The following is a 22015-nucleotide window of genomic DNA, read 5'->3' on the forward strand; positions in this document are numbered from 1 at the left end:
TGTCTACCAACTTTAATTTTATTTATCCGTCGAAGTCCAGATTGTCTCCCATCAAATGTCATTGTTTTTATTTTCCTATACATTTGTTTCAGAAAGGCTGTAACCTGGGAGTCTGAATGATTGCATTCTAGCTCTTGTTCTGCCACTAAGTGTGATGGAGGTATTTGTAATATCAGTTGCATTCTCAGGGTTCAGCGTTCTCATTTGCAAAAGGAACGACATAAATTTGATCTGACAGAAAAAATTTTAGCCATATTACTGTATAAAGGTGAAGCTATATTTTTATCCACACTTTTATCTTAGTGAATGATAAAATTATCTACACAGCTGTCCAAGCCAGAAACTGTTATATGATAGACTCCCATCTTCTCTGCATTTGATAAATAAATTGTAATCACATTACTTATAAGAGCTTTTATAATGGGATGCTTTTGACATCTCCAGTCTTGTCTCCCAGTGACTCTTCCTTTCCTCCCAGTGATGACATGACTGGTGGCTTCTTCACTACACCTGCACAATATCGTTGAGGGTCTTGTACTTTTTACTCATATTGATGTCTCGGTCTGAATTACCATCTTCCCATTCATCCCCAACTTCCAATAAATAGGTGAACTAATCTTCATAGCCAACCTAAAATCTTCTCCAAAAGAGTATTCTTCTCCATTTCCACTTGGCTCTGTAATACTTTCTATCAGAGCACTCCTGATAATTTATTATGCATTTGTTTAATTCATTAATTGTTTAATTGTTAATAATTGTTTAATTAATTATGCATTGTTTAATTCTCTTTTTCTCTATTATAATAGAGACAGCTCCTTGAAGCCTATATTTATTAGATTAGGGTAACTGCCAGTATAGATTTATAAGGGAAATAGATTTAAGGGACTAGATCTGATAGACAGAGTGCCTGATGAGCTATGGATGGAGGTTCGTGACATTGTACAGGAGACAGGGAGCAAGACCATTGCCAAGAAAACGAAATGCAAAAAAGAAAAATGGCTGGCTGAGGAGGCCTTACAAATACCTGTGAAAAGAAGAGAAATGAAAAGCATAGGAGGAAAGGAAAGATATACCCATTTCAATGCAGAATTCCAAAAATTGCAAGGAGAGATAAGAAAGCCTTCCTCAGTGATCAGTGTGAAAAATAGAGGGAAACAATGGAATGGGAAAGACTAGAATCTCCTCAAGAAAATTAGAGATACCAAGGGAACATTCCATGCAAAGATGGGCTCAATAAAAGACAGAAATGGTAGGGTCCTAACAGAAGCAGAAGATATTAAGAAGAGGTGGTAAGAATACCAGAACTGTACAAAAAAGATCTTTACGACCCAGATAAACACGATGGTGTGATCACTCACCTACAGACAGACATCCTGGAATATAAAGTCAAGTGGGTGTTAAGAAGCATCACTACGAACAAAGCTAGTGGAGGTGATGGAATTCCAGTTGAACTATTTCCAATCCTGAAAGATGATGCTGTGAAAGTGCTGCACTCAATATGCCAGCAAATTTGGAATACTCAGCAGTGGCCACAGGACTGGAAAAGTTCAATTTTCATTCCAATCCCAAAGAGAGGCAATGCCAAAGAATGCTCAAACTACCACACAATTGCACTCATCTCACATGCTAGAAAAGTAATGCTCAAAATTCTCCAAGCCAGGCTTCAACAGTATGTGAATTGTGAACTTCCAGGTGTTTAAACTGGAATTAGAAAAGGCAGAGGAACCAGAGATCAAATGACCAACATCCGTTGGATATCAAAAAAGGTGAGAGAGTTCCAGAAAAACATCTACTTCTGCTTTATTGACTGCAAAGCCTTTGAGTGTGTGGATCACAATAAACTGTGGAAAATTCTGAAAGAGATGGGAATACCAGACCACCTGACCTGCCTTTTCTTACATCAGAAAGTGATGAAAAACTAAAGAGCCTCTTGATACAAGTGAAAGAGGAGAGCGAAAATGTTGGCTTAAAGCTCAACATTCAGAAAACTAAGATCATGGCATCTGGTCCCATCACCTTATGGCAAATAGATGGGAAACAATGGAAACAGTGACAGACTTTATTTTTGGGGGGAAGGGGAATCCGAAATCACTGCAGATGGTGACTACAGTCATGAAATTAAAAGATGCTTGCTCCTTGGAAGAAAAGCTATACCCAACCTAGACAGCATATTAAAAAGCAGAGACATTACTTTGCCAACAAGGTCTGTCTAGTAAAAGTTATGGCTTTTCCAGTGGTCATGTATGGTTGTGAGAGTTGGACTATAAAGAAAGCTGAGCGCTGAAGAATTGATGGTTTTGAACTGTGGCGTTGAATAAGACTCTTGAGAGTCCCTTGGACTGCAAGGAGATCCAACAAGTCCATCCTAAAGGAAATTAGTCCTGAATTTTCACTGGAAGGACTGATGCTGAAGCTGCAACTCCAGTACTTTGGCCACCTGATGCAAAGAGCTGACTCATTTGAAAAGACCCTGGTGCTGGGAAAATTGAAGGTGGGAGGAGAAAGGGATGACAGAGTGTGAGATGGTTAGATGGCATCACTGACACAATGGACATGGGTTTGGGTAGACTCCAGGAGTTTGTGATAGACAGGGAGGCCTGGTGTGCTGCAGTCTGTGGGGTCACAATGAGTTGGACACAACTGAGCAACTGAACTGAATTGAACTGAACATGTGTGATCTGATATCTCCTTGTGGTTTTGATTTGCATTTCCCTGATAATTAGTGGTGTTAAAGATATTTCAGTCTGTTGATGGAAATCTGTATTTCTCTTTGGAAAAATGCCTGTTCAAATCCTCTGCTCATTCTTAAATCAGATTGTTTTTGTTGTTATTGAGTTGTATGAGTTCTCTATATAGTTTTATATATATATATATATATATACACATACATGTCCTTTATATATGGCACAGTGGTAAAGATTCCACCTGCCAGTGCAGGAGACATGGGTTCGATTCCTGAGTTAAGAAGATTCCCCTGGAGGAGGAAATGACAACCTGCTTCAGCATTCTTGATCCCATGGACAGAGGAGCCTGGTAGACTCCTGGTGGACTACATCCATAGTGTTGCAAATAATCTGACATGTCAGAACCAGAGCATGCATCTCTATAACTGCAACTATACATGTAGCTGATTCCCTATGAAAGGGATTTGAAAACTGGATGAACAAATTCTCCACAACAAAGAGGAAGATATCAAGATGGGTAGAAGAAACAAAGATACAACTTTGCCAATCAAAAGTCACATCCCTCACCCTTAGATTCTGCACAGAAGAGACAAGTCCCCCCAAACATCTGGTCTTGAGGATCAACAGGGAATAGTAAGTGAAGTGAAGTCGCTCAATCGTGTCTGACTCTCTGCGACCCCATGGATTGCAGTACCAGGCTCCTCCGTCCGTAGGATTTTCCAGGCAAGAGTACTGGAGTAGGGTGCCATTTCCTTCTCCAGGGGATCTTCCCAACCCAGGGATCGAACCCAGGTCTCCCTCATTGTAGGCAGATGCTTAACCATCTGAGCCAGCAGGGGTTCTGATAGTAAAATAGAGAATAGTAAAACTACTCTTAAAAGCCACACACACAGCCTCACTCAAACCCACTTGACCCAAAACTAATTCAAGACATCAGATTGAACAATGCGTGGACCACAGGTGAAGTGGTCCTTCACCACTTACTAGTCTATGTTTCTCTCTGATGCACAAGGCTGAGTGAGGGTAATCCTGTCTGCTGATGATTGGGTTTCTATTTCTGTTTTGTTTGTTGTTTGGATGAGGTGTCCTGCACAGAGTGCTATTGGTGGTTGGGTGATGCTGGGTCTTGTGTTCAAGTGGTTTTGCTTGTGTGAGTTCTCACTGTTTGATACCCTCTAGGGTTAGTTCTCTGGTCGTCTAGGGTCTTGGAGTCAGTGCCCCCAATCCAGGGGCTCCGGGCTTGATCTCCGGTCAGGAACGAAGATTCCACAAGTGGTTTGTTATGGCATTAAGTGAAATTAAAACAAATACCCCAAAATGAGAAACCAAAGATGAACCCCAGACCAACGGCAGTTACAAAAATCAGGCAAATAATAATTAAAATAATGGAATATACACATATACATATACACCCATAAGCAAAATCAAAACAGTCCAACAAAAACAAAGTACGTTAGATTGACCTGGCAAACAAAGGATACCAAAAATTATGTTTACTAGTTAAGAACAAAACTCACTAAAGCACAAACTGGAAAACAAAACTAAAGCATGGTGCCAACTGTGAAATAAACCAATGAAAACAAAACCAATATTTTGAGAGGAAAGGAAAGAAAGAATAGATAGGCAAAGTTAAATAGAGGTAGATAAAGAAGATTTATATACATTAAAGATTAACTGCAAGGGAAAAAAGAAGAGTTGGAAAAGCAAACAAAGGAATAAATGTAGAAATAATAATAATAGGTTTAAAAATTAAAATTAAAAAAAGGGAAAAGAAAAAAAATTCCACAGAACTTCTAAAGCCCAATGTAGAGGCAGAGGTTTATAACAACAATAAAAGATGTGATTAAAAAAAAAAAACTCAAACGCTTAATTAGATTTCATAGTGCCAATAAAATCAACAACTACGACAGAGGTGGGGGGGAAGAAAAAAAATCCAAAAGAAACTATAGAACAAGTTAAAACAGAAGAATAATAAATGTTTTTCTTGAGTCACTGCTGTCAGCCCTTTCTCTCGCTGGGAGTTACAGTCCACCTCACCTGCCTAGGATGCCCTCCAACACTGTGCTGGTCTCTGGACCTGCTGTGGGGGCAGCCCAGGTTCTAATCTGGTCCTACTCCTGTGTGTTCTTGCCTCCAATGTCCACCACTATCAAAACTACTGTGTTTTCTTCTGTGGGGGCTCTCAATTTCATTTTATATATTTCATAGACAGAGTCTGCCTAGTTGATCAAGTGGATTTAATCTGCAGCTTGTACAGCTGGTGGGGAGGTTTTGGGTCTTCTTCCTTACCTATACTACCCCTGGGTTTCAACTGTGGTTTTTTTTTCCACCTTTTATTTCTTTATGTGGGTCGTCTACCAGGGTTTGCTCCTGAGGCTGTCCTGGAGGATTTGGGTCTGCCCCAGTGAGGGCCAGGTGTGGAGGTGGTGCAGCTGCTTGGGTCACAGGGGTTCTGGCAGCACCAGGGGAGTTGGCGGCCAGGGCAGCAGGAAATATAGCATTCTAGAAAGATATGGCAACCAGTATTGGCCAATACACTCCAGTGTTCTTGCCTGGAGAACCCGCCCCCCCTCAACCCCGAACAGAGAAGCCTGGCAGGCTACAGTTCACAGGATCGCAAAGAATTGGACACATCCGAGCGACTCCGCGTGCACAGATGCAAGACATTTTCACCCGTGGCAGTTCTGCCCCAGTGAGGGCTGAGCGTGAAGGTGGAGCAGCTGCTGGGATCACGGGGACCCTGGTGGCGCCAAGTGTGCAGGGACACGGACTGTCTCCGTCACAGGAATTATGGCCCTGCTGCTGCTGCTGCTGCTAAGTCGCTTCAGTCGTGTCTGACTCTGTGCGACCACATACACGGCAGCCCACCGGGCTCCCCCGTCCCTGGGATTCTCCAGGCAAGAACACTGGAGTGGGTTACCATTTCCTTCTCCAATGCATGAAACTGAAAAGTGAAAGTGAAGTCGCTGTTCGTGCCCGACTCTTCTCGACCCCATGGACTGCAGCCCACCAGGCTCCTCCATCCGTGGGATTTTCCAGGCAAGAGTACTGGAGTGCGGTGCCATCCCCTTCTCCTAGTTATGGCCCTACCAGAGCCTCTTTTGGAGCCTCTTGTATCTGGCATCAGAAGGCCTTTTTGGGCGGTCTTTTTCCATAGCTCTGCCTGTTCAGGCACTTGGAGGGCTCCCTCGCCTGGGGTCCTTCTCTGTTCAGTGCATCAGGCACATAGAGGGGCGCCCCAGGCTGGGATCCTACTCTGTAGATCGGTGCGTCAGGCACTTAAAGGGGCACCCTGTGTGGGGTCCTACTCTGTAGTGAATCAGGCATATCCTCAGCTGCCAATGCTGGCGTGTGGGAAGAGAGAGGCTATGGTGATGGCTCCACCCCGTACGCATGACTCAGCAGTATCACCTTGCTTCTTTGGCTGCCTGACGTTCCTCCACAGGCATTTCCCATCACAATCTCCTTCCTTAGATACCCTCAACCCGTCTCTCCAAAGTCAACAGCAGCCCTCACCGTGGGGTTGTTCCACAATCCCTAAACTCCGGCTTGCAGCCGCTGCACCTTCTAGGGGACCTGCGTCTCTGTCTGGGGTATGTTTGGCTGCGGTAAGGACTGTCTGATTCTCATTCCATTTAGGTGGCCACAGATCAGCTGTTTCACTCTCAGCCTCAGCTGTCTCTCTGACTCTGAAAATTGCCCTGACGTGGAGATCGGACCCCTGCTTCAGTTCCCCCACCCACCGAGCGCAGGCCCAGTCCTGCTAACACTCCTGTTTTTTCCCCTAATTCCTTCATCCAACCCGGTTTTGCATGGTTCTATATATTCTTTTCCGCTGGTCAGGTACTCCTGTTGGCTCTCAGCTGGAGTTCTGCATGCACTTCTGTGTCTGAAGGTGTATTCCTGACGTATCTGTGGAGAGAGATGTACTCCACGTCCACCTGCTCCTCCATTATCTTCTCCCCTCCCACTTACTAAGCTTGAATCATCTATTAAAGAGGTAGGGGCCAATTAGAATACCTCCTGGAGCTGAGAGACTTGCACCAGGGCGTGCCGAGTGTCACTAATGTCTTAGATGGAGATTTCCAAAATCGTTTCTACTAGTATTGGTATTAGCAAGGTAGCCTGTGATCACAAAAATGGCTCCCACTAGATTTTCATTACTAGTAATGAGAAAATGACTGTACCTTGTAATCCTTCCTGATTGTGGATCGGTGTGAATGGGATGTGATTTTCTGCGTCCATGGGAGGAAGTGAATTAAGGGTTTTTTAAACCACCATCTTAAATCTTCCACAAAACTTCAGTTTTATATACAATTTAGATATTTTTTTCTTAAACTAGGGAGATTTTCAGTTATTTTATGGGAAGTAAAATTTTATGACAGATTAATATCTCTCTAAAGGCAATGGCACCCCACTCTAGTACTCTTGCCTGGAGAATCCCATGGACGCAGGAGGCTGATAGGCTGTAGTCCATGGGGTCGCAAAAAGTTGGACATAACTGATTGACTTCACTTTCACTTTTCACTTTCATGCACTGGAGAAGAAAATGGCAACCCACTCCAGTGTTCTTGCCTGTAGAATCCCAGGGACGGTGGAGCCTGGTGGGCTGCCGTCTATGTGGTTGCACAGAGTCAGACGCGACTGGAGTGACTTAGCAGCAGCAACATCTCTCTAAAAAGTTTAGATTCAGTCTTCATATTTTTGCAGTTTAACTTTGTCAAAAAACTTTGTCAAAATAGATCTTTTAAGTTTTCTCCAGGAATTTTATAAAATAAAAATCTTGGACTTAACCTTTTGTGATTAACTGCAATAGCATGTGGAACTCCTTTGAAAAAAAATATAGTTTTAAAGCCATGATGTCATTGGCTAATGCACTTTATCAAAGAATGATTATTAAATTAATCCATAAAGGGAAGTTAATAATTTCCAAAATTCAAAGAATAAGTATAGAGGAAATAATAAAATAACACTTTGTAGTGGTATTCTCTAAAGACTGATGATTAATCTAACTTTTCATTTAAGTCTAGGATGTGTTAAATACATTGAGCTTACAACAGAGCATTTTTTTCTTCAACTTAATATTGTAAGAAAAGAATCGATATAGTATAATATAAATTAATGGAATATAATATAATACAATATATCTGTTATACATAGTAAATTATGATATATAAATATACACATATGTCATAAACATTTTATAAATATTGTATCTCCTAATGTGCAAAGATAACATTCATATTTCTTTCAATTTTCATCAAATAAGTGTATAGATGCTACAACATTTATAAGACACATTCAACAAAAAAATCCAAAAGTGGTTGAATAGATTCAGATTTTATGACTTTTTAAATTAATTTGTAATAAAACTGTAAATTGCTTTAGGGCAATCACATAAATATAATTGATAAGTAAACATTTTATGAAAAAGCTTATTATCTCCTGAGACTTGTGAGCAGAACTAAATGGGATGCAGAAGACATAGTCTACTATTTAGGATATTCCTAGCTGCTATTTGTTGTTGTTCAGTTGCTCAGTCGTGTCCAGCTCTTTGTGACCCCATGGACTGCAGCTTGCCAGGCCTCCCTGTCCATCACCAACTCCTGGAACTTGCTCAAACTCATGTCCATTGAGTCGGTGATGCCATCCAACCATCTTGTTCTCTATGGTCCCCTTCTCCTCCTGCCCTCAACCTTTCCCAGCATCGGGGTCTTTTCCAATGAGTTAGTTTTTTGCATCAGGTGGCCAAAGTATTGGAGCTTCAGTTTCAGCATCAGTCCTTCCAATGAATATTTAGGACTGATTTCCTTTGGGATGGACTTTTTTTTTTTTTTAATCTCCTTGCAGTTCAAGGGACTTTCAAGAATCTTCAACACTATGGTTCAAAACCATCCATTCTTCAGCACTCAGCCTTCTTTAGGGTCCGACTCACATCCGTACATGACTACTGGAAAAAATCAGCTTTGACTAGACAGACCTTTGTCAGCAAAGTAATGTCCCTACTTTTTAATATGATATCTAGGTTGGTCATAGGTTTTCTTCCAAGGAGCAAGCGTCTTTTAATTTCATGGCTGCAGTCACCATCTGCAGTGATTTTGGAGCCCAAGAAAACGATGTGTGTCATTGTTTCCCATCTATTTGCTATGAAGTGATGGGACCAAATGCAATGATCTTAGTTTTTTGAATGTTGAGTTTCAAGCCAGCTTTTTCGCTCTCCTCTTTCACCTTCATCAAGAGGCTTTTCAGTTCTTCTTTGCTTTCTGCCATAAGGGTGGAGTCATCTGCATATCTGAGGTTATTGATATTTCTCCAGGCAATCTTGATTCCAGCTTGTGCTTCATCCAGCCCAGAATTTTGCATGATGTACTCTGCATTTAAGTTAAATAAGCAGGGTGACAATATACACCCCTACTATACTCCTTTCCCATTTTTGAACCAGCCCATTGTCCCACGTCTGGTTTTAACTGTTGCTTCTTGACCTGCGTACAGGTTTCATAGGAGTCAGATAAAGTGGTCTGATATTCCCACCTCTTTAAGAGTTTTCCACAGTTTGTTGTGATCCACACAGTTGAAGACTTTAGCATAGTCAATAAAGCAGAAGTAGATGTTTTTCTGGAATTCTCTTGCCTTTTCTATGATCCAGTGGATATTGTCAATTTGATCTCTGGTTCCTCTGCCTTTTCGAAATCCAAATTGTACAGCTGGAAGTTCTTGGTTTATGCGCTGCTGAAGCCTAGCTTGGAGGATTCTGAGCATTACTTGCTAGCATGTGAGATGAGTGCAATTGTGCAATGGTTTGTGCATTCTTTGACACCGCCTTTCAGGACTCAACATAATAGAATCTATTTCTTTTTCACATCAAACCCTATAATGCTGTTTTGATTGGCAGGCTGTTTTTCTGGTTTAGGAACTCAGGCTTTTTCCAATCTTTTGCTCTCTGATCTTTTTCTGTGTGTCTTCCAAGTTTTCCCTAATAATTTGCTTTATGCTGAAAGGAAAAAAGGTAGAGGATCTCACATGGGAAGGATTTTTTTTGAAGCTGGGGAAAGATTTTGATGATCCCAGTCTGAAGTGGTACACATCCTTCACACCTCATCTTCCATATTCCATTGGCTAGAACTCAGCCAGATACTACAAGAGAGGTTAGGAAATGTCTCCTTCTGTGCCCAAGAAGAAGGTATGGTTTAGTTTAGTGTAGAGAAGTCTTTGAGATAAATACATGATATTAAATATTATGCCTAGAGATGCTGATATTACTGATCTCTTGCTCTAAGGATAAAGAAATGAAAAGCATATAAAGTTCAAATGACTGGCAATTTTATATAAAGTATAAAAATTAGTACACAAGTAGGTTATCTTAACCATAAGACTAGGATTCTTCATGGACTTCCCTGGTAGCTCAGGCAGTAAAGAATCTGCCCTGAGTCAGATTCAATTCCTGAGTCAAGAAGTTCCCCAGGAGAAGGGAATGGCAACCCACTCCAGTATTCTTGCCTGGAGAATTCCATGGACAGACAGGGTGTTGCAGAGTCGGGCACAACTGAGCAGATTCTTAATGTTACACAGTCAAGGAACACTCCCAAAGCTGTTACTCAGTTGCTATTCTTCTCTCTGACCTCAGATATATACCACACCCAAAATTACTTTGATTGATCCACACACAGAAATTTAGACAAATTTTAAAGTAAGTTACTATCTTAGTCTGCTTGGGCTGCCATAACATAGTACTTCTTTTTATTGGTGTTCAGTTGAGATGTCATGTCCAGCTCTTTGCAACCCCATGGATGAAGCACGCCAGGCTCCTCTGTCCTCCACTATCATGTTTCCTAAAATTCATGTCCATCCAGTTGATGATGCTGTCTAACCACCCCATCCTCTGCTCCCATCTTCTTTTTTTGCCTGCAATCCTTTCCAGAACCAGGATCTTTTCCAGTGAGTTGGTTATTCCCATCAGGTGGCTGAAGTAATGGAGCATCAGCTTTAGCATCAGTCCTTCCAATGAATATTCAGTGTTGATTTCCTTTAGGATTGACTGACTTGATCTTCTTTCAGTCCAAGGGACTCTCTTGGGTCTTGTCCAGAACCATGATTCTAAAGCATCGCTTCTTTGGTGCTCAGCTTTCCTTATGATCCAACTCTGACATCTGTACATGAGTACTGGAAAAACCATACCTCTGCTTATATGGACGTTTTGGCTAAGTGATGTCTCTGTTTTTTGACACACTGTCTAGGTTTGTCACAGCTTTCCTTCCAAGGAGCAAGCGTCTTTCAGTTTCAAGGCTGCAGTCACTGTCTGTAGTGACTTTGGAGCCCAAGAAAATAGAATTTGACTCTGCTTCCACTGTTTCCCCTTCTTTCTGCCATGAAGTGATGGGACCAGATGCCACAACCTTATTATTGTTATTTTTGAATGTTGATTTTCAAGCCAGCTTTTTCAGTCTCCTCTTTCACCGTCATTAAGAGGCTTTTTAGTTTGTTACATTCTGCCATTAAAATAGTATCATCTACATATCTGAGGTTGTTGATCTTTCTCCCAGCAATCTTGATTCATCCAGCCCAGCGTTTCACATGATGTACTCTGCATAGACGTTAAACAAGCAAGGTGACAACATACAGTGTTGTGGCATTTCTTGCCCAATTTTGAATTAGCCAGCTGTTTCATGCCTGGTTCTAAATGTTGCTTTTTGACCCACATACAGATTTCTCAGGGGGCAGGTAAGGGGCTCTGGTACTCCCAACTCTTTAAGGATTTTTCACAGTTTGTTGTGATCCACCGAGTCAAAGGCTTTAGTGTTGTCAATGAAGCAAAAGCAGTTATTTTTCTGCAATTCTATTGCCTTCTGCATGATCCAGTGAATGTTGGCAATTTGATCTCTGGTTCCTCTGCCTTTTCTAAAACCAGCTTGAACATCTGGAAGTTCATGGTTCACGTATTGCTGAAGCCTGGCTTGGAGAATTTTGAGCATTACTTTACTAGCATGTGAGATGAGTGCAATTGTATGGTAGTTTGAGCATTCTTTGGCATTGCCCTTCTTTGGGATTGGAATGAAAACTGAACTTTTCCAGTTCTGTGGCCACTGCTGAGTTTTCCAAATTTACTAACATATTGAGTCCAGCACTTTCACAGCATCATCTTTCAGGGTTTTAAATAGCTCAGCTGGAATTTCATTTCCTCCTATAGCTTTGTTCATAGCAATTCTCCCTAAGGCCCACGTAACATGACACTCCAGAATGTCTGACGCTAGTGAGTGACCACACCATCATGCTTATCTGGGTGATTGAAACCTTTTTTGTATAGTTCTTCTGTTTATTCTTGCTACCTCTTCTTAATCTCTTCTGTGTCTGTATGTGTTTTATCTTGCTCATCCTCGCACGAAATTTCCCTTTGATATCTCTAATTTTCTTGAAGCAATCTCTAGTTTTCCCTATTCTATTGTTTTCCTCTATCTATTTCTTTGCATTGTTCAACTGAGAAAGCTTTCTTATCTCTCCTTGCTCTTCTCTGGAACTCTTCATTCAATTCGGTATGTCTTTTCCTTTCTCCCTTGCCTTTTGCTTGTTTAATTCCTCTATTAATATTTGTAAAAGTCTTCTCAGACAACCACTCTGCAGTCTTGAATTTCTTTTTCTTTGGAATGCTTTTGGTCACTGCTTCCTGTACGATGTTACAAACCTCCATCCATAGTTCTTTAGGCATTCTGTCTAGCACGTATAATTCCTAGAATCTATTGGTCACCGCCACTGTATAGTATAAGGGATTTGATTTAGGTCAGACCTGAATGGCCTAGTGGTTTTTCCTATTTTCTTCAGCATAATACTATTAACTGTTTTAAACATCAGAAACTCTCACAGTTCTGGAGGCCAGGCAGTCCGAGTCCAAGATGCCAGTTGGTTCAGTTTCTGGTGGAAGTGCTCTTCCTCACTTGCACAGAGGTACCTTCTCTCCGTGTCCTCTCTTGGCCTTTCTTTGGTGTCTGCATGTGGGGAGAGAGAGATCCTTCTTACTCCTCTGCTTTTATGGCCACCAATCTTTTTGAATTGATTAGATATCGATTTGTACAATATAGTTGAGCCTTAGTATCTCCTAAAATTTCTATCTCCAAGTACAGATGAAACGGGGAACCAGGGCTTCAAAGTAAATTTTGAAGGGGTCATAATTCAGTCTACAGCAGTTGCTAATATTCAAACATCACAATTTTTCACGTATGTGTTCAGATTTCTGGCTTCTTAAGAAAAAGCCCTGCAATATCTAAGCACTTTGAACTTCCCTTATTACAAGACAAAAGTGGATTTAAGAGAGGGGCCATGGCTCCCATTTTACGGGCATAATCTCTCCTGTTCACCACAGTCCTCACCCTTTGAAACCTGCTTGGGCAGGGCAAGCATTTAATTTTATGATCCTTGAATATGTAGCATCTTGGACATGGTTTATATTTCTTGTGTGTAAAGCTATTGGTTTGTTTATTTTTACTGAAGTATAATTGATTTATAATAATTTTATATTGTGTGTATGTGTGTGAGTGTGTGTGTGTGTGTGTGTGTGTGTGTGTGTGTGAGCTTAGTCATGCCTGGCTCTTTGTGACCCCATGAACTGAAGCCCATCAGGCTCCTCTCTCCATGGAATTTTCCAGGCAAGAATTACTTTCAGGTATACTGCATAGTGATTCAGTATTTTTGCAGACTATATTCCATTAAAAGTTATTACAAAACAATGGCTATAACTGCCTTGCTATATATCTTTGTGGCTAATCTATTTTATGTAAGAGTTTGTATCTATTAATTCCATACCACTATCTTGTCCCTGCTTGCTTCTTTCTTCTTGCTGATAACCAAGATATTTACATATATATCTGAATCTGTTGTGCTGAATACATTCTTTTTATTTTTTAGATTCCACAAATACTGTCCAAAATACACAGTATTTGTCTTTGTCTGACATTTCACTAAGCATAGTATTTTCTAGGTCCATCTACATTGCTGCAAAAAGCAGAATTTTGTTTTCGTATTTTTGTTGTTCAGTCATGTTGGATTCTTTGTGGCCCCCCCCACTCCCGCCCCATGGACAGCGACATGCCAGGCTTCCCTGTCCTTCAGTATCTCCTGGAGTTTGCTCAAACTCATGTCCATTGAGTCAGTTATGCCATCCAACCATCTCATTCTCTGTCGCCCCCTTTTCATCTTGCCCTCGTTTTTTCCCAGCATCAGAGACTTTTTCAATGAATATGCACTTTGCATCAGGTGGTCAAGGTATTGGATTTCCAGTTTCAGCATCAGTCTTTCCAATGAATATTCAGGATTGATTTCCTCTAGGATTCACTGGTCTAATACCTTGCTGTTCAAGGGACTCTTAAGAGGCTTCTGATGAGTAATATTCATATATATATATATATATATATATATATATATATACACACACCATATCTTTTTTATCCATCCATTCATTGATGGACACTTGGGTTGCTTCCATATATTATTTATTGTAAATAGTGCTATTAACTTTGGGAGGCATGTATCTTTCCAAATTAGTGCTTACATTTTTTTTTCCAGATATATTCCCAGCAGTGGAATTGCTGGATAATATGGCAGTTATAGTTCTAACTTTTGGAGGAAATTCTATAGTTTTTTACATAGTTGCCTTATCAATTTATATTCCCACCAACAGTGTACAAGTGTTCCCTTTTCTCGATATCCTCAGTAACAGTTATTTTTAAAATTTTTGTGATAACAGCTTATTCAACAGGTGTAAGGTGATACTTCATTGTGGTTTGAATTTGCATTTCTCTAGAAATTAGATTTTGATCACATTTTCGTATGTCTGTTACCCATCTGAATGTCTTCTGTGGAAAAATAACTATTCAGGACTATTGCCCAATATCATTTGGGTTGCTTGTTTGTTTCTTGATACTGAATCTTACAAGCTGTTTACATATTTTGGATTTTATACCTGGGTTGCTCATGACATTTGTAAATAGATTCTTCAATTCTGTTTGCTGTCTTTTTGTACTGACAGAATCTTTTGCTCTGTTGAGGATTTTAAGCTTAATTAGGTCCCATTTGTTTATTTTTGCTTTTATTTCTGTTGGCTTAGGAGTTCAGTTCAGTTCAGTTGCTCAATCATATCTGACTCTTTGTAACCCCATGGACTGCAACATGCCAGGCCTCTCTGTCCATCACTAACTCCTGAAGATCAAACTCATATCCACTGAGTCAGTGATGCCATCCAACTATCTTATCCTCTGTTGTCCCCTTCTCCTCCCACCTTCAAACTTTCCCAGCATTAGGGTCTTTTCAAATGAGTCAGTTCTTCACAGTTTGGTTCAGTTCAGTCACTCAGTCATGTCTGGCTCTGCGACCCATGAATTGCAGCACACCAGGCCTCCCTGTCCATCACCAACTCCCGGAGTTCACTCAAACTCATGTCCATCAAATTGGTGATGCCATCCAGCCATCTTATCCTCTGTTGTCCCCTTCTCCTCCTGACCCTAATCCCTTCCAGCATCAGGGTCTTTTCCAATGAGTCAACTCTTCGCATGAGGTGGCCAAAGTACTGGAGTTTCAGCTTTAGCATCATTCCTTCAAAAGAACACCCAGGACTGATCTCTTTTAGAATGGACTGGTTGGATCTCCTTGCAGTTGAAGGGACTCTCAAGAGTCTTCACCAACACCACAGTACAAAAGCATCAACTCTTTGGCGCTCAGCTTTCTTGACAGTCCAACTCTCACATCCATACATGACCACAGGAAAAACCATAGACTTGACTAGATGGACCTTAGTAGGCAAAGTAATGTCTCTGCTTTTGAATATGCTATCTAGGTTGGTCATAACTTTCCTTCCAAGGAGTAAGCATCTTTTAATTTCATGGCTGCAATCACCATCTGCAGTGATTTTGGAGCCCAAAAAATAAAGTCTGATACTGTTTCCACTGTTTCCCCATCTATTTCCCATGAAATGATGGGACCAGATGCCATGATCTTCGTTTTCTGAATGTTGAGCTTGAAGCCAACTTTTTCGCTCTCCTCTTTCACTTTCATCAAGAGGCTTTTTAGTTCCTCTTCACTTTCTGCCATAAGGGTGGTGTCGTCTGCATATCTGAGATTATTGATATTTCTCTCGGCAATGTTGATTCCAGCTTGTGTTTCTTCCAGCCCAGTGTCTCTCATGATGTACTCTGCATAGAAGTTAAATAAACAGGGTGACAATATACAGCCATGACGGACTCCTTTCCCTATTTGGAACCTGTCTGTTGTTCCATGTCCAGTTCCAACTGTTGCTTCCTGACCTGCATACAGGTTTCTCAATGGGGTCGCAAAACGTTGGACACGACTAAGCGACTGAACTGAACTGAACTGAACTGAATCTTTTCAGGTTATATACATATAGAACTAGAGAAAAATAATGTAAAGACCTTAGCAAAATGTTTGTCATATAGGAAATAACGATCCATACAAACAGATGGTTGCAAAATGTGTGTTCCAGTTAGAAAAAGAAAGAAAGATCTTAGGAAATTTCCCAGTGGTTTCAGTGATTCGCATTTAAAAACCAGTAGATTCTTGGTCAGTGCATCTCTACAGTGTCTGAGTAGGAATGAAAATTTCTAATGTCATATAAATCACACATTGCATTATTTGAATCAGTTAAATAAGATTCTTAAAGTATACACTCTCTGTTTTGTGTAAAAAATTCACAGGGTATTTTATGAACTCAGGGCAAGAGAAAAAAGATGCTATAAATATTTTAAAGTGTGGTGCTGTTGACATTGACATTGACAATGAAACAAGAAAATCTTGAAGACTTTAATATTCAACGTCATGAGGCAAATATTGACTAAGACGTTTGTCAATGTTCAATTTTAAGTATGATTATTTTTGATAATTATTGACACAAGCTGTTGAGATGAACACTCAACATTCTAAAAAACTGACCAAATTTTCATGATGTTGTCGGTTAAAAATTGAATGAAGCAGACTTTTCAGAAACAAGTGTCATTACCTAACACTGACAATTTGCTATATTTCGTTAGATCTTGTTATTCACATATTAAAATATTTTCACTGGATTGAAATCTGATTACAAGTAGGAATCACCTGGAGGTTGATATTCAAAATAGAGAAGACTACCCAGACTCTACTTTGCAGATCTTGCTTCATCAGGAAAAGGATCAGAAATCTATATTTAAATAACACCTGAGGCGAGTCCAGTGATCTGGATTTCAGAAATGCTGAAATATTGCTCGAAAACATCTTTATTCTGATCCTGAAACAATAGCACATGAGATTTTCATAAATAATTGCAAAGATTCAGATAACTACACTTTGAATAATGTGTATGTAAACTATATATGTGGAGAAGGGAACGGCAACCCATTGCAGTTTTCTTGCCTGGAGAATTCTATGGACAGAGGAGCCTTGTGGGCTACAGTCCATGGGATTATAAAGAGTCAGACATGACTGAGGTGACTAATACTAATACAATACTAAACTATAGATGAATCATCTTGGGGGAATTTTAATTATGTGGTATATTTTATAAGCAGTTTAATAAATTACAGATATAAAATTTTAAGAAGACTCAGCTAAAATAATTTTTTGACAATTAGCATTACCCTAAATTTGATATTCTTAAAATATTTCTCAGTGAAACACACTACAGACAGTTTTTATAGTGGATATTTTTTAAGCATAAAATGTTTATGCTTCATATTTTTGTCATTTTTTTTTTAGACTAAATAGTATAGAATTAGGTTGTATGTATTGAGTTTAAAATCTTTCTTTCAGAAGTCTCATGGCACTTATAATAATTTCTCTATCTCTCTTTTAAGCCGAACCAATATTCTATCAGCGCACAATGTGTTTATGAAGCAATATCCTAAAATATTCGTGCAGAAAAAAGTCAGACTGCCTAAACTTTTCAAAGAGGAAGAGAAAAGGTAATGATATCTTCTTTTGAAAGCAAGCCTTTGTGTGTGGATGTGTGTGTGTTTGTGCAGATGCGTGTGAATGCATGGAAAAACAAGTGGAACTCAAGCACTGAGTGTTTGATCGGTTCCCAGTGCTACATGTTAGGGATCAGCCAAGGAAACGGATATTGGCAAGGAAGGTTGAATTCCTACCATAATTCTGCAGGCTTTTAATTAGGTTGTAAGATAACTGGGACTAATCAATATGTGTAGCTCCTTGAATTTTTTCATTAAACAACTATCCCTATACAACAAACTTAATAAGATAAAATACTATTAGGAATGAGAATATAGTAAATGATACAGAGAAAACTAAATAAATTATAATTTGTGAGAGAATATTTCATATAACTGGAGAATAATCTAGATGTTTTTGGTTCATTTTGTAAAAAATTCATACTACTAAAATTATTCAAAATGATATAAATAAAAATAATTATGGTATGAATAAAAAGAGTTGTAAAAATAACTCTTCAAAAGTATTTTTGAAGCCTAAATAGAACAAAAGCAAAAATTAAAAACTCATAGTCTCAGTGATATGACTAGATGTTCTTTTTAAGAAAAGGTGCTTTCTATGCAATTTAATATTTTTGGAGTATAGAAAATGAATATAGGTTGTATATTTGCCATGCAGGTATAACAAGATTTCACAAGAATAGTATAAACAAGAAATATCAGTTTTTAGTTATGACTGTAAGACTCTACACATGGACATCACCAGATGGTCAACACCAAAATCAGATTGATTATATTCTTTGCAGTCAAGATGGAGAAACTCTATACAGTCAGCAAAAATAAGACTGGGAGCTAACTGTGGCTTAGATCATAAACTCCTTATTGCCAAATTCAGACTTAAGAAAGTAGGGAAAACCACTAGACCATTCAGGCATGACCTAAATCAAATCCCTTATGATTATACAGTGGAAGTGAGAAATAGATTTCAGGGACTAGATCTGATAGATAGAGTGCCTGATGAACTATGGACTGAGGTTTGTGACATTGTACATGAGACAGGGATCAAGACCATCCCCATGGAAAAGAAATGCAAAAAAGCAAAATGGCTGTCTGGGGAGGCCTTACAAATAGCTGTGAAAAGAAGAGAGGTGAAAAGCAAAGGAGAAAAGGAAAGATATAAGCATCTGAATGCAGAGTTCCAAAGAATAACAAGGAGAGATAAGAAAGCCTTCCTCAGGGATCAATGCAAAGAAACAGAGGAAAAAACAGAATGGGTAAGACTAGAGATCTCTTAAAAAAATTAGAGATACCAAGGGAAACTTTCATGCAAAGATGGGCTTGATAAAGGACAGAAATGGTATGGACCTAACAGAAGCAGAAGATATTAAGAAGAGATGGCAAGAAAACACAGAAGGATTGTACAAAAATGATCTTCATAACCAAGATAATCACAATGGTGTGATCATTCACCTAGAGCTAGACATCCTGGACTGTGAAGTCAAGTGGGCCTTAAAAAGCATCACTATGAACAAAGCTAGTGGAGATGATGGAATTCCAGTTGAGCTATTTCAAATCCTGAAAGATGATGCTGGGAAAGTGCTGCACTCAATATGCCAGCAAATTTGGAAAACTCAGCAGTGGCCACAGGTCTGGAAGAGGTCAATTTTCATTCCAATCCCAAAGAAAGGCAATGCCAAAGAATGCTCAAACTACCGCACAATGCACTCATCTCACATGCTAGTAATGCTCAAAATTCTCAAGACAGGCTTCAGCAATACATGAACCGTGAACTTCCAGATGTTCAAGCTGGTTTTATAAACCATAGAGGAACCAGAGATCAAATTACCAACATCCGCTGGATCATTGAAAAGGCAAGAGAGTTCCAGAAAAAAACATCTGTTTCTGCTTTATTGACTATGCCAAAGCCTTTCACTGTGTGGATCACAAGAAACTGTGGAAAATTCTGAAAGAGATGGGAATACCATACCACCTGACCTGCCTCTTGAGAAATCTGTATGCAGGTCAGGAAGCAACAGTTAGAACTGGACATGGAACAACAGACTGGTTCCAAATAGCAAAAGGAGCACATCATGGATGTATATTGTCACCCTGTTTATTTAACTTACATGCAGAGTACATCATGAGAAACCCTAGGCTGTAAGAAGCACAAGCTGGAATCAAGACTGCTGGGAGAAATATCAATAACCTCAGATATGCAGATGACACCACCTTTATGGCAGAAAGTGAAGAGGAACTAAAAAGCCTCTTGATGTAAGTGAAAGAGGAGAGTGAAAAAGTTGGCTTAAAGCTCAACATTCAGAAAACGAAGATCATGGTGTCTGGTCCCATCACTTCATGGGAAATAGATGGGGAAACAGTGTCAGACTTTAATTTTGGGGGCTCCCAAATCACTGCAGATGGTAACTTCAGCCATGAAATTAAAAGACACTTACGCCTTGGAAGAAAAGTTATGACCAACCTTGATAGCATATTCAAAAGCAGAGACATTACTTTGCCAACAAAAATCCATCTAGTCAAGGCTATGGTTTTTCCTGTGGTCGTGTATGAATGTGAGAGTTGGATTGTGAAGAAAGCTGAGTGCCTAAGAATTGATGCTTTTGAACTGTGGTGTTGGAGAAGACTCTTGAGAGTCCCTTGGATTGCAAGGAGATCCAACCAGTCCATGCTAAAGGAGATCAGTCCTGGGTGTTCATTGGAAGGACTGATGCTAAAGCTGAAACTCCAGTCCTTTGGCCACCTCATGCGAAGAGTTGACTCATTGGAAAATACCCTGATTCTGGGAGGGATTGGGGGCAGGAAGAGAAGGAGACAACAGAGGATGAGATGGCTGGATGACGTCACTGACCTGACGGACATGAGTTTCAATAGACTCTGGGAGTTGGTCATGGACAAGTAGGCCTGGCGTGCTGCAGTCCATGGGGTCACAAAGAGTTGGACACGTCTGAGCAACTGAACTGAACTGAACTGATAAGGCATATATGGGCTTCCCTGGTAGCTCAGCTGGTAAAGAATCTGCCTGCAATGCATGAGACCCTAGGTAGATTCCTCGGTTGGGAGGATACCCTGGAGAAAGGGATAGGCTACCCACTTCAGTATTCTTGGGCTTGACTCAGACGGTGAAGAATTCACATGCAACACAGGCAAGCTGGGTTCTAAGCACAGTGGATTCAGGCAGAGTAATAGTGCTAGTTGCTCAGTGGTGTCTGACTCGTCACAACTCCTGGAACTGTAGACTGCTGGGCTCTCTTCTCTCTGGGGATTCTCTAGGCAGGAATACTGGAGTGGGTTGCCATTCTGTTCTGCAGGGGATCTTCCACACCCAGGCATTGAATCCAGATCGCCTGCATTACAGGCTGATTCTTTACTACCTGAGCCACCAGAGAAGTCCACATACAGGCATATATAAAAAATAAAGTGTTAGCAATAGTGAATTAGCATATTGGTACACTATAGTTAAGTTGACTTCATCTCATGAGTACAAAGGAGCTTTGTTATAAAAGCTGTTGTTAAAATTTTATATTAGTAGCTCAAAGAGAAACTATATGATGATATCTACAGATGATGAAAAGGCATTTGATTTAATTCAGTATCCTGTCTCATAGTAAAAGGAAAATCAGGCAAGTAAAAATGTGTAATGAATACAAGCATGTGACTGTTAAGAAATACAAAATGTTTCTCTCTCTTTTGGTCATGAAAAATCATCTGCTCTAAAGTAACAATAAAATATCTTAAAATGGAATTAAAATAAATTGCAGAAAATATATTAAGAAATTATAAATCTCATCTACACTTAGCTTACATTGGTCCCTCATGTAATGTGATAAACTCATATATGCCCAGTTGATGGGAAGAAAGCTGCAGTTAATTCAGAGAACATTTGGCAGGATAAAATCATTCAGGAAATAAGAATCTTAGTAGACACTAAATTCCTGCACTATTAAATTATTAATCAATAACCTTTACCTATTATCATTGTCATATTCAACACTTTATAATTCATTTAATTCAAATGTCCTGTGACAGATACAATAGCCAGACTGAAGTATGACACCTCCTTTGCGGTGGCAGCTCGTGAGAATACTGATGCCAGGGCATTTGCTAAGCAGTGAAGTAAGACAGTCATGTGCAAGGAGAACAGAAGAAATGCTTTATATAACCATGAAAATGACTTGGAGCAAAGCTGCACTAATGAAAATAAATGGAACACATGGCAGAGACATAGGGAAACATTTCTACATGAGCAAAAAATGTGAGCGCAGGACGAGAATGAGACAAAGGGCTGTTTGGAACTGTGACCGTTACCTAAACTCTTTTTTTTTTTTTTTGGTGGATCATCTAGACAGAAGGTGAACTTTTGGTATATTCACAGACATAGGAAATCAAATAGACACATTA

At 39.8% G+C, this 22015-nt stretch overlaps 1 protein-coding gene across 1 annotated transcript in view; it reads left to right on the plus strand.

Annotated features, from left to right (window-relative positions):
• CNBD1 (cyclic nucleotide binding domain containing 1) overlaps positions 1-22015 on the plus strand; it is a 405676-nt gene that overhangs the window by 31942 nt on the left and 351719 nt on the right. Inside the window, exon 3 of the mRNA XM_018058081.1 lies at positions 17507-17614. Within this exon, the coding sequence (XP_017913570.1) occupies positions 17507-17614 (108 nt within the window). The remainder of the gene's footprint in view (positions 1-17506; positions 17615-22015) is intronic.

Source organism: Capra hircus, chromosome 14 (assembly GCF_001704415.2).
Source record: "Capra hircus breed San Clemente chromosome 14, ASM170441v1, whole genome shotgun sequence".
NCBI classification, from domain to species: Eukaryota; Metazoa; Chordata; class Mammalia; order Artiodactyla; family Bovidae; genus Capra; species Capra hircus.